We start from the raw sequence: 12742 nt of genomic DNA on the forward strand, positions 1-12742 counted from the left end.
ACAGCAGGGGGGGGCGAGTATTAGGCTTGTGAAATGAAGGGAATTAGAGCAAAGGTAGTGAATTTGGAAGATGGGCTCTTTGCTTTGCTGTTTGCCGCTCTTTCGGCAGACTTTTTTTATGTTCACAGTTTGAAGCAGTCATTTGCCATTTATGATTTTCAGTGCAATCTTTTGAGTTTCATCCTGCACAGAGGAACTGTATTGATTTGTTGGTTTTAACTGAAGCCTCCTCCTGATCATCCAGTCTTCTTGTTTCTAAAGGGCAAGCGTAGGGAAGGTGAAATAAAGTCAGACGGGAATCTCAGAATTGCCCTTTAACAAATAACCAGAGGCGGGCAATTTAAAAAAAAAAATTGCTGGTCCATCATTATTCATTTGTCAGCGCCCTGGGCTCCCTTCCGTCATCGTCAGTCCATCATTTCATTTTCACTACTCTTCCGCCATCACTTTGCCACGACTATATTAGGACCAACAGACGGTGGAGGGTGGAAATTCCGTCAGTACTGACGGACTGTCCGTTTGTCCATCAACTGTGAATTATCATTTGTCAATTGAACGATAAAAGAGGCGTTTGTCAGTGGCGGAGTTGGGTCAAAAGTAACCCAATTATGGATCAAAAACGGACCGATCCACTATATTATTTGACACACCTTTCTGGGTTGCTTTATACAAAATGACCCAATTTTTTGACCTAAGTAAAGGACCCGACCAATTGTTTTACGCTAAAAGACCCATTTCTTGACTCAAAGTTGGGTCAAATCGACCCAAGGAGGGGATCGGTCTATTTTTGACCCAACTGTTTTTAGAGTGTACTTGACCCAATTAGTGATGATTACACTGACGGACAAAAACCCACTTCCATAAGGGTGTCCGTCACTGACAGTCTGTCAGTACTGACGGAATGCCCACCTCTGCAAATAATGTCCAGAAACTGTCCGGACCCACATGCACACCTGTGTAATACCGTCACTGCTTTTCTCCTCGAGCTTACGCAAGGTCATTCAAGGTTGTTGGGCTGTTGGTGCCTGCCCACATCATTTGTTCATTCAATTAAGCTTTTTCCTTCTCAGGCAACTCATTTTCTTCTTCATCCCTCGCTGTATACTCATCTCCACAGAGGCCAACATAATTTCATGGACTCATGGCCAGAAAGGATACACGGCTCAGTGCGGTTCGGATTTTTGCCAATCTCGATTTGGTCGTGGACAGTAACTGAAGTTTGCCTTGTTTCAGACAAGAGGCAGCTGGCAACCGTAGACTACGAACCTCGTGTCCGACTGCGTCGGTGATTAATTAGCTTTTTAATGCTGATGGCCATACCAGTCCCTCTCTGGAAACAGTGTCCGTACATATTTCATACATCCAGGGGGGCTTCGGGAAACTTTTGAGGCAAGCAACTTGTCAGCCTTCGTTTGATTCCTTGCATTATGAATGACTGTCGAGAGGGAAAAGGATATGTGTGCAAAAAAAAGTTAGAATATAACCCGTGTGACTACTCGGCTAACATTTGGAAAAAGGAACAGTTTAACCCAACAGTTCAGTCGAAACAGAAAACTGTCTGAACGTGAGTGGGAATTGATGACTTGAGCTCCATTTTTCATGTGATCATCTCACATTCATCAGGAAGACTCATCAAAATATTGACACAATAATGATTGCAGCCCACCTTGTTTTAACTTTGACTGGTCCAATCTAATCAGAGCTCTCCTCCCTCTAAAGAGACACTATGAATTTTTTATCATGGCGTCTCTTTGTAAGGCGAGGGTCGATTTGTCCTTGTTCTTTATTTACTCCAGAGAACAAGCCATTCCTTCGAGGTAAAAATTAAACAGTAGCTCTGTTGTGATTGTCTTTAAGAAATTCCATTTGTGTCCAACCTCAGTAAGTTTGCTCCAAGATCACTTTTTTTTTACGTTCTGTCTTAGTTTACGGTATTCAACAGGCTGCTTATGACCTTGCTGTCGTGCCAATCACATCAATATGTAAGACCAAAAACAACATTTGTGACCACACCTTCCTGTTCCTCTGATTTTAATGTTGCTGTCAACATACATCTTTTACGCTATGTTGTACTTTTGCAGCAATTTAATATGTCCACTTGTATTAAAGCATAATCATGAACCCCGAATTTTGTTATGAAATGTTGAACCGAGTTGAAACAAGTCTTGGTCAAAACAAACCCAAAGTCAACAAGGACATGTATAAATAGGATCTGACAGCAATCAGATGGTTGGTTTTGCTTAATAGAAGCCAAATGGACATAGCGCGACCTCTTCTTTGTCATACATGACATCATACATGCACATGTGAAATAGTATTTTTCTTGATTTTAACTTGTATGTTGTGTGTTTAGACGTGCAATTTAGCGCCCTTTGCGTCTTGGAATATTTTTACATACAGACAACAAATGTTTATTTTCTTTTTTTTTGACAGGAAAGGTTGCTAGCGTTATGTTTTTTTTTTTTTGTGTGTGTGTTTTGTTTTTTTTAGAAAACATCCTCACGTATTACGGAGACGTGGTTTCACACGCCTGTGCTCCAGTAGCTCTTTCTTCTAGCCAGTTCAGATGAGCATATGTTGCTACTTTGTGGTTCAGCTACTGTCTGATTTTGTGTAGGGTTGTGGGTGTGAATGGTAGTCCCAAAGAGCACCTGACTTGCTTTTTAATAGCACATTGTGAGGCTTGCTCATCCTTTTGAGACAAAATCAAATTGGTGGAATTTAGGCTTTACCAAACAGCCTCCACACCAAAACGTCCATAGTTAATATATCCAAGATCTGCTTTAACTTGTTGATTTTTGTCTATCTTTAAATGTTTTTCCATCCATACTCTCTTCCCTTATCGAAAACAAAGAACTATCTTTTCTTTTGTTCAGTCACTGATTTGGAAAGTCTTCAACTGGGGGTTTTCCCCTGAAAGAAAGCTATAAATCTGCCCCCGTTTAAAGCCAGACAGGCAACAAAGACCTGATGCACAAACTGCTCCCAAAACAGCCTTTTTAAACATTTACCCCCAAATGTATTTACGGGTTGACTAATGCACTCTCTGCATTGAGCTAGGCGGAGGCCAGGGGGTATTTGTCTCTCTTTATTTGCCCGGGGCTTGCAATAGCTGCCAGGTTGCTCAGGAAGACCAACTGAAACAAATACAAGTATGATGGATGATGAAATAAGATCAGTATTACTTTGGCATTAGCTGCTGGGACTGACACTTTGCTTATTGGATGTCAGGTTGACATCACCAGTCGTGCAACAGAACTTCATTTCAAATCGGCTCTACCTCACTTTGTGCAATAGTGCAGTCTGAACCTGCTCTCAATTAGAAGAACATTGGCAACAAGATGGAACAGTAGTCAGGTTTCCATCAAATTGTTGTAATTTTTTTAAGCGAATTTACTGAAAATGCGCAAAATGGACATGTGACTTATGCCAGTTTCCATCTGTTCTTCTTTTGCAAATATTGAGAGGAGAGACTGCCGCTCTTTTTTTTTCTTTTTTCTTTTTAAGAGCTCAGTATTGTTCATTCGGTAATGTCATCATCATTGCACTTTTTTAAATTTTATTTTATTTTTGTATGTGGGTGAGTATGTGTATGTGCGTGCATGCGAGAGTGCGTGTATTCGTTAGTTCACCAAAAAACTATAAAAAAAAATCCCATACCGTTCACCTAAACCGAACACCGCCGTCAGGAGACCCGAGGAAGGACCAAAGAAAACAAAGGAAAGTGAAATCCAGCACCGACCAGACACCACCCACCGGGCCACCAACCAGAGTTCTTCACCAACCCCGGAAACATCTAAATTCCAACAAATCAGGGAGACCTCAATAGACCAAAGGAGAGACTGAGGAAAGGAAGGAAGGACAGACGAAGCCGAGTGAGATCCACAGACACCAGCCTCCACCGATTCAATGACCAGAGGAAGAAGCAGATTGTGTCTGAATTTCGATAGATGCTGGTGTGGTGGATCTGGCATGCATGAAAATCTCCACCAAAGAGGGGAGCCGTCGACCCCTGCCAGGACAGAGCAAGCGCAACACCTCAGGGCCCCCCAGGCCGCGGCAGCGCCAAAGGACGACCCCCGGGTCCCGCCAGGGCCACCGGCCGGAGAGCAAACCCAGGAGCAGGAGCGCCCCCCACCCCAACACAGCCCGCGCCCCCAACGCAGCAGGACGGGGCACTGCAGACCCGCCAGGCACCCCACCGGTCCACAGCCCCCGCTCCCCCCACGACCCCCCGCCATCCACCCCAACCCAGCCCCAGCCGCCCCCAAGCCTTATTTTTGCATTTCTTGAAAATTCGAATAAAAATAATGTCTTAACGAAAGTGTGCCCGCAAGGTATCAGTTCATCTTTTAGGCATGCTACTGTGTGAATGGTGAGTAAAATGCAGTAAAGGGGCCTTTTTGTGGACTTACACAGATATTGGATAAAAACACTGTCATCTTTGCATTAAACTTAAAAGCATTGAAAGAACACAAACATATTTTATTATCGCTTGTTTCACAATGAAAGATCTGCTTCAATGAGGTGCCTAATTGAAAACATAATGAATTCAGTAAAAGCAGCGGCCATGACACTGAGGTAGCATCCAAACTGTGATCCCTGCATGTGGTCTAAGCTTGTGGTTGACCCTTTAACCTGCCACAGAAACCGGTAATTCTCATACGGAACAATGTGGCCCTCAGTGCTTACAGTATGCAAAGAGGCCGTCTTCTCCATTGCTGCAGGGGAAAAATGTGATCCACGAACACGATTCTACCAACAAAAAAAAAGGCAATTTTGCAATAATAAGAGTTGAAGTACATCAATATCAATAGCAACTGCACAGCTGTTTCCACTACATGGTCATATTTTTGTTCTCATAATACAATAACTATTTAGAACAGTTCAATTTGTGCTTGAAATGTTTCTGTGTAGATCCATGTTGTGTGGCTTACCACATCCCTGTGTAGCATTACAAAGTATGTCTTTGAAAAGTTGTCTTTGCGACTGCCGTTCAATTCCACTTTTTACCTCCTCAGTGAAGGAATCATTCCTAATTGTCCTATTTCTTAAACCCTCGTTGTTTTCCAGCATTGTTTGGCGCACTGTGGGAGGCTGGCTAATATGATATGCAACTTTGTATTCGTGTATCCAATTACCCATTTATCTGTTCTTCTTTTTCCCTGAGAATGTAAAACCGCTGCTACATTAGTCAGCTTTACGACGAGTCTTACTGCAGCACCCATCCAGGCAACACCCGTCGTTTGTGCTAAATGTAGATTTTACGCGGCGACGGGGAGTGCATCTCCATCACGAGGAGTCTTAAAAGAGCTACGAGATTGCAAAGGCAAGAAATTGCCCATGGGTGTAGAGTTCATATCAGAAAGGAGGCGTCCATCACCTTGAAAGAAGACGGAGGTGCGCTTTTCACATACCAGACCTTGACAAGTCTTTTTTGTTCCATCCCTCTCTTGCCGTCTTGTGACAACATCACATTACCCATCAGCACGCATTACGCCACACTCAGATCTACGTGCTGCATCTTTTGAAGTTAAAATGGGGGAAAATATCATAAGTATAGGCCTGGCTCCAGATAGCTGTGGCTATGCTCCCAGATGCCGGAGTAGGGATCTGCTGTATCATGTGTCTTTCCTTCAGACTTGGCAGCAGCTTTTGAACGACTGCAATACGGGATCAGAAAGAGAAAAAAAAAATCCCTGTCAGAGACATGCACCAGAGACCCCTATTACTTTGGTTTCCGGCTTAAAGTTGCCAAGCAACAAAATATCACTGAGCACTTTTGCCCAGTAACAAAATCAGATGAGTCATCATTTTTTTGAAAGCAGGTCCATTCAATATGACACCAGCCTTTGGCACGCTTACCAAACAGTATTTTTCTTATTTTTTTATTTTATTATTATGATTATTATTTTACAGCCTTCATTCACATCGCAGCAATTTTTGCTTTAGACTGCAAATCAGCAAACATCAGATCTTATTCTGCCTACCCATGCAACATTTAGTAATATTCAGCCATGTAATGTGTCAAAAAGCTTGAGGTATTTATTTTCTGAATTTACAGAATCAATTCTTATTAGCCTTATTAGGCTATTGTTTTATCTTTTATAGATTATTGGTCATTTATTATTATGTGTAGGTAAATAGATAGAGATAAAAAAAAAAAGAGTTGCAATGCAAAAAGGACTGAAAAAGTCGACAATGGAACATGCCGTTTTGATTTAGTGACAAATATAGGAAATTAAATGTATGAATTAATAAATTAGATTTGAAAAATATATAAAAATAAAATTGTACATATTTGAAAAAGAGTAAAAAGATGTAAAACCTTCCTAAAACCTTCTATACTTTCTGGTGTGTGCTTTATTTTTCGCTTTAGCACGATAACGCTCTCAACATTTCCTGGTTTCCATCAACATTTAACATTTCTGTAACCAGCAATTAGTGAAACGATTCTGAGTTTTGATTGGGAGACGTTTAGTGGGAGTCTTGTTTGCAATGAACATTAATAAATGTTATGGCCTCCCATCAGTTTGACATGTCTATTCTTCAAATGTGTTTTAATTGTAATTAAGCACTGATTAACAATCCGGGGAGGCTTTTTTTCAGGACTATAGTATAATATGTTATGAAGGCAATCAGGGTGTTGTCATGTGAGCTGCTAATGAGGCTCAGCCAATCGTCATAATAAACGAAACCGCTTTGGCTGGTGTTAAAATTCAGCCTTTCGCCTCACTTGTTTCTTTTTCCATCTCTCCATTACTGCGGCATAATAAAGACAGTTGCTGTATTTGATTAATGGGATCCAAGTGGCTCCACATCAATGACAAGCTCAGTGAAAATTCAAGACACCCAAACCCGTGTCCAAAAGCTGGAAGGAAAAGCTTTAATTATTCATTGTTGAAGTGTGCTTAAGTTGTCTTTTTTTTTTAGGTTTTCCCACACATTCGACACATGATAAATGACATCTTGTGTCTTGAAAATCAATGAAGGTTCTGATTTTGAACAAAAGTTGGACCATCAGTGAAAAGGAGACATGCGGCCTTGCCGATGATGGTGTAATATTACTTAAAATCAATAGGAATCCTGGAATGAAAAGTGCTTGATATCACAATGCAGAATGAAAAGCTTTAAATAGCCACCTTTATTATCAAACATCTGGTCTAAACAACACTTACAATTCGGGCTAGAAAAAGAGTCTTATTCGGGTTTTTGCGTTTATTTATGTGGCCTTTTGAATTTATTTTGGTAATTTTCAAAGGTTTATCGACATGACACCCAGCAATGATTCCACTTTCAGCTTTTGGGATAGTATGAAAGTGTTCAATGCTTTGCGTGATGCTTTGGTAACAACGAATGACTGTGTGCTCAACATGTGCGTGCGTGAGTGTTTATTCATCATTTCCCCTGGAAAGTGTCACGCTCGCAGGGTGGGCAGGGGTTGGTTCTGGGTGGGTTACGGCTAACCCCTGGAGGTCTCCGGGGTTACAGTGCCTCTGCTCTTTGTCAGCTTCTCGCAGTGGTCCTTCCTCTTGCTGATTTTCGGACTGGCACACAGCGAATGTGCTGATTTGTAGTTGGTCAGAGCGTGAAAGGCTTCATTAGAACCATACGAGGAAACTATTTTCTGCACAGTGTGTGACTGGGACCCAGATCTTCTTAAAAATGTCTTTACTAACGACAGTCATGAAAGCATTTTTTTAATTGCATGCACATGACAGGGACATACTGATACACAAACGTCACGATTAATGGTGTCAAAATGTGTGTGTTAATTTTGAGTTAATTTAAAGTTCCTTTAACGCTACTCATTTCTTTTAACACATGATTAATGACTGCCCCTTACGCAATGCAGCAGGCACATCCACATCAAAATTTAGCAGTAAAACATTTAATATTAATGAATATATTTGTGGAGACTGTGGTCATTTAAAAAAAAAAGTTATTTTGTGTTAAAGATTAGATAGCTCTTAATATGAAACGAAAAATCCACAGAGCTGTCACCGTCTAACAAATGCAACTATGCCATCTAGTGTCAGAAAAATGGCCTCAACAAAAAATCAATATCACACTACTTTTTACAGTAGAGTACATATTTTAAATTTTATCAATTTTATGAATTATTATGAAATGACTGTATCAATGACTAAAAGATGCAGTCATGTTTCTATTAGTTTAAAAAAAAATTCCACTTTTATGCCAACCAAAGTATGCAAACTCAGATTATTATTTTTTGCATTTTATTGTGTATTTAGAACAGATATAAAATGTGTGTGATTAATCGTGAGTTAACTATTGAAGTCATGCAATTAATTACGATTACAAATTGTAATGACCCGACCCCCCCCCCCCCCAAGTCACGATACAATATTATCATGATTGAACCTTGCGATACGATAATTATCACGATATTGTGGGGAGGTTGGTGATATTAAAAAAGTGCATGATACTGTATAAAGAAAATAAAAGAAAAATCTCGTTTTGCAAAAAAAAGCACAATATTGTGTTTTTGTACATAAAAACAGCAGTGGCAAAGAAATAGGCTTGGCAAGTCATTTTATTATCATGTGCTCCTATTGGCTCCTCAGCGCAAAGTATCAGGGTCTCTTCATGGTACTTCACAAAGCTGTGTTCGATTGAACCGGGTGAAAATCAATATTTTTTGATGGAGATTTTGGAAAATATTTGCTGCTATGACAAATTTATGGGAGTGGTAACTGCAGCATTTCTGTCAAGGCTTGTCTAAGTGAGCAATACTCACACCAGCATGCAAATGTCTCGTCTATACAATGCTAATTAGCTGAGGTCATAATTATCCACTTAGTTTAAATGGTACAGGTAACATTAGCCTCAATTTACATAAATGACCTACAATCACTAATTAGACTTAACAGTCAGGCACTTGCTTGCTAATGCAAGCATACATTGTGAATCGAGTCAAACGTGTTAGGTTTCATCTGCCGATTAGCGTGGGTCAGAACATGCCTAATTCAAATTAAACTGGGTGCTGCAACTGCAGAAATGGAAAACAACCTGGCCTTTTTTTGTTTGTTTGTTTGTTTGTTTTTACACATGTGCTGCTTTCAATATGGTGACATGGCATCATGGAAATTTGAATTTCAAGTTCACAACAATTGCAACCGAAGAAGACAAAAAATGAACTTCCATCACTTAACAAAATGCTGAATCTGAATGTCCTTTCTTATCGCTGCTCATTGTTTAACTGGAGCCGCCGTTGTATTTGCAGGTGAACGAGGAGACAGTGGAGAGGCTGGTGGTCCAGTACCCTCACATTGTATTCAGCACCGTAATGCAGGACTGCAAGAGAACCCTGGAGAGAGCTTATCAGATGGGCTGGAGCCCAAGTGCTTCCAACGCCTTGTAGCTGTGGCTGGATTATACACACATACGTAATCACACGCACGCACGCACACACACGTTGAACAAAAAAACATTTTTATCCCAAACATTGACACACGTGCACCATATTTTCAGCTCAGTCCTATTTGATTTTCATTTACTGTTCAAACATGCATGTGGACACACAAACACACACACACTCTGGACTCTTCCATGAATCTATTCATTAACTGAATGAAACTGACGACGTATCATCATCCTCCTCAAATCAAAAAGCAACAAAGTGGATGAAAGAGTTCCGAACCTTACGCATTTAAGATGGGACGCAGCGGACGCAAAGAAGAACGATGAAGACGGCGGCTTAGAAAAGAACAATTATCCCGCCAAGTCGAGTCCAGCGACGCGTGCGCTTCCTTCGAGGCGACGCCCACCACCACCACAACAACAATCTTTCTCCGGCTCCGAGCCGCTGAGACTCGAGCGCTCGTTTGAGGCTTTTTGACAAACGTGATGTTTATCTTGACTTTCTTGCTCGTGCAGTTTCGTGTGAAGGGATTTGTGGATTTCTCCGTGTTTAGATCGTTGTCGAGGCTACATATAAATGTTGTCCCGGTGCGGCACACGCCGGATTGGACTGTGGCCCGATCCTCCTTCCCTCCCAGGCGATTGAATAGCAGGAAAAACCACATTGATTATTTCTCCAAAAGTGCATGATTAGATCGAGATCGGCATCTGACTGAAAATGATCACAAATTGGACCGAAGCTCGCTGCATGACGTGGGAACAATGCTTTTGTTTTGTTCACACGGGTTGAAAAGGAAGCAGGATAAAAGTATTATAGTCTCATATTTGGGGATTACAGTGGAACCTCGAAATTCAAACACAATCCATTGCATGACTCATGGAAATGACAAATGGAAATGCACTCAATCTGTTTCAGGGTACGTCACCATCGTGACCTTCATTAACTCTCCGGGCCTTTTTCAAAGCATGTGAATGCGAGACTAGGATCTGATCTACCGTTGGTACAAAATTGCCTGGGATAGCTTCCGGCTCACCTGATCGGATAAGTGGTGCAAGATCAGATGATGCGCGATAGATATTGAAATAGGATTTCAGTCATATTAGGACACAATAGTCATCATTAATTGATTGTTAGTTGAAATGGTGCTGTTGTAAGTATATCTGTTTCCTTTATGCTTGTGTGGCACCCAGTTTTCAAAAATGTTTTGGTTCTTGAAAGACTTTATTATCCATAGAGGTGTGATTGTGAGTCCGGACGCTTGTTTGTCTCTATGTACCCTGTGATCGGCTGAACTTAAAAACAAAAACAAACACTCATTCAATATGAAATGCTTACAATTGACGGAAGATGGATGCTACAGTATGTACGCTCGCCTGATTTAACTCAGCAGCCTAGTATCCCCCCCCCCCCCCCCCGGTATTCTGTTGTGACATCTTGCATGATGACGTTCTGAAAATTTGGGTCTAATTCTTCATTCTTTGTTGGATTTCAGAGGTTTCACTGTACACGCCAAAAACACCATGAAATAAATGCCTTAACTAAATGCCAGTCGATCCGTAAATTGCTAAAAGAATATTTATCGTTCCCTTCTTTGACCAAATGTCATCCCCCATTGTATGGCCTGGTATATTCATATACTTGAGATTTACTTATTAGTGTTATATCGATTTTGAGCATATACTTGTAACAATTAGCTATGTAGCAATTCAGTGAGGGATTTCCTGTGACGGAGGAAATCAAGTTGGTAGTAGAGAGTGGATTACTTTTCATCAAACAAGTGCAGTGTGGAGTTGAAAGTGCAGACAAGCAACGTTTTTTCTATCTGCCATCCAGCTAGCAACAATAGCTTTGGGTTTGCTTTTTTTCCAGATTACAATAATGTACAGTACAGTGTCGTTTGAATACAGCAACACTTTGTACATCGTAAGAAGATTTCACACGAGTGAAAAGTTGATTTTCCCCTTGTCAGGATTTGTAGACGTAGCAGTCGCAGGGTTGCGCCCTGAGTCTGTTTTTGTTCTTTTGTAATCCCCATCCGCACTTTCTCCTTCGCTAGATGTTGACATACTTGATTCTTGATTTGTTAAGGCAAGCGTAAATGACTGGCTTTGCATAAAGATGAATAAAGCACTACAACTTCAAGCTCCCCCCGCCCCCCCAATCCTTGTTCTCTTTCTTTTACGTGTGTGAAATTGAGGTGGCGCAGAATATCTAAAACAGCAGGAGAATGTTTTTCCTCATTTTTCAGAAAGTGGAGACAGCTCCTGGCGGGCAGCCTTCCCTTGACTCATTGTTACTTCAATTCTATTTCTAGACCACAATGAGCATGATGGGCGACACGGTAACATTAGCATTCAGTGAGAATGCACATGTTAGCGGATAAAATGCAAATGAGGACACCAACTTGTTGCCCATTACATTTAAAGGTCACGCTATGTACAAATTAGATTCAACATAGTTCCTGTAGAAAAAAAAGAGTTTCTTTTCTAACAGTCCTCCAAGCTTTCCTGCTGGCTGGACTACTATCGAGGGGCTAACTTGCTCCAATCTAGCTACGCGGGCTAGCATAGCTAAATGCTGTCCCTCCATGATGTCGAGCCACTCCTTGAAGTCACTAATCGTCGCCTATCGTGACGACTTACGGAGGAGGAAGCATGCGACACAGCGCAAGAAGAGGAACAGGAGAAAAAGTCAGATGCTAAGCTAAGAGCTAAGATCATGTAAAATGTTAATTTGCGAAACACCAGAATAAGTGCTTAGGGAGTGCACTCGATTGTTGATTGTTCTGACAACAATGATGCAGACAAATCTTTGTAGCGCTTCTCCCAGGCTTATTGGCGCAACCATATGTCATACACGATGGTATTTTTGCCATAGAGGCAGGAAATAATGTGAAAACATTGCGGAGAAATCAATGTATTGAAGCTGGGTGGACTTACTGAGTGGCAACGTAAGATGGCCGCTGTTGGCTTCACTTCTCCCAACAGGTGTAAGCGGCATTCTAGTCCATTCATATATGTCTGTTGTCGACAAGCGCTTTACAGCGGAGACTAAATTCAAATGTCTGTTTTCCGGTTCTGTTTTCACTTCAGATGAAGGCCTCGCATAAACTATGCAAATTAGGCCACTGTTGCACTACAGCGTCATTGTTTCCATCTCCTGTTCTCCTTTCACATGGTTTACTCTCCATCCTTGGACATTGAATGTTGTCTTCAGAGAAAAAAAATAATCATTCACCGACTGCAGCTCGCAGCCTATTGTAATGTCATTGAGTTTCTTCCTGGAATTTTCGTTTTATGACAACGAATCAAGACAATCATGTCAAACATTTTGAAGCACTTCCCTCTATAACCATAG

At 41.1% G+C, this 12742-nt stretch overlaps 1 protein-coding gene across 1 annotated transcript in view; it reads left to right on the forward strand.

The window, feature by feature from the left end:
* fbxl17 (F-box and leucine-rich repeat protein 17) overlaps nt 1-11532 on the forward strand; it is a 238494-nt gene extending 226962 nt beyond the window's left edge. The window contains exon 11 of the mRNA XM_086077100.1: nt 9248-11532. Within this exon, the coding sequence (XP_085933226.1) occupies nt 9248-9385 (138 nt within the window). The 3' untranslated portion in view covers nt 9386-11532. The remainder of the gene's footprint in view (nt 1-9247) is intronic.
* Nucleotides 11533-12742: the final 1210 nt, after the last annotated feature.

This window comes from Leptonotus elevatus, chromosome 5 (genome assembly GCF_054856555.1).
Source record: "Leptonotus elevatus isolate MCC_2025b chromosome 5, RoL_Lele_1.0, whole genome shotgun sequence".
NCBI lineage: Eukaryota > Metazoa > Chordata > Actinopteri > Syngnathiformes > Syngnathidae > Leptonotus > Leptonotus elevatus.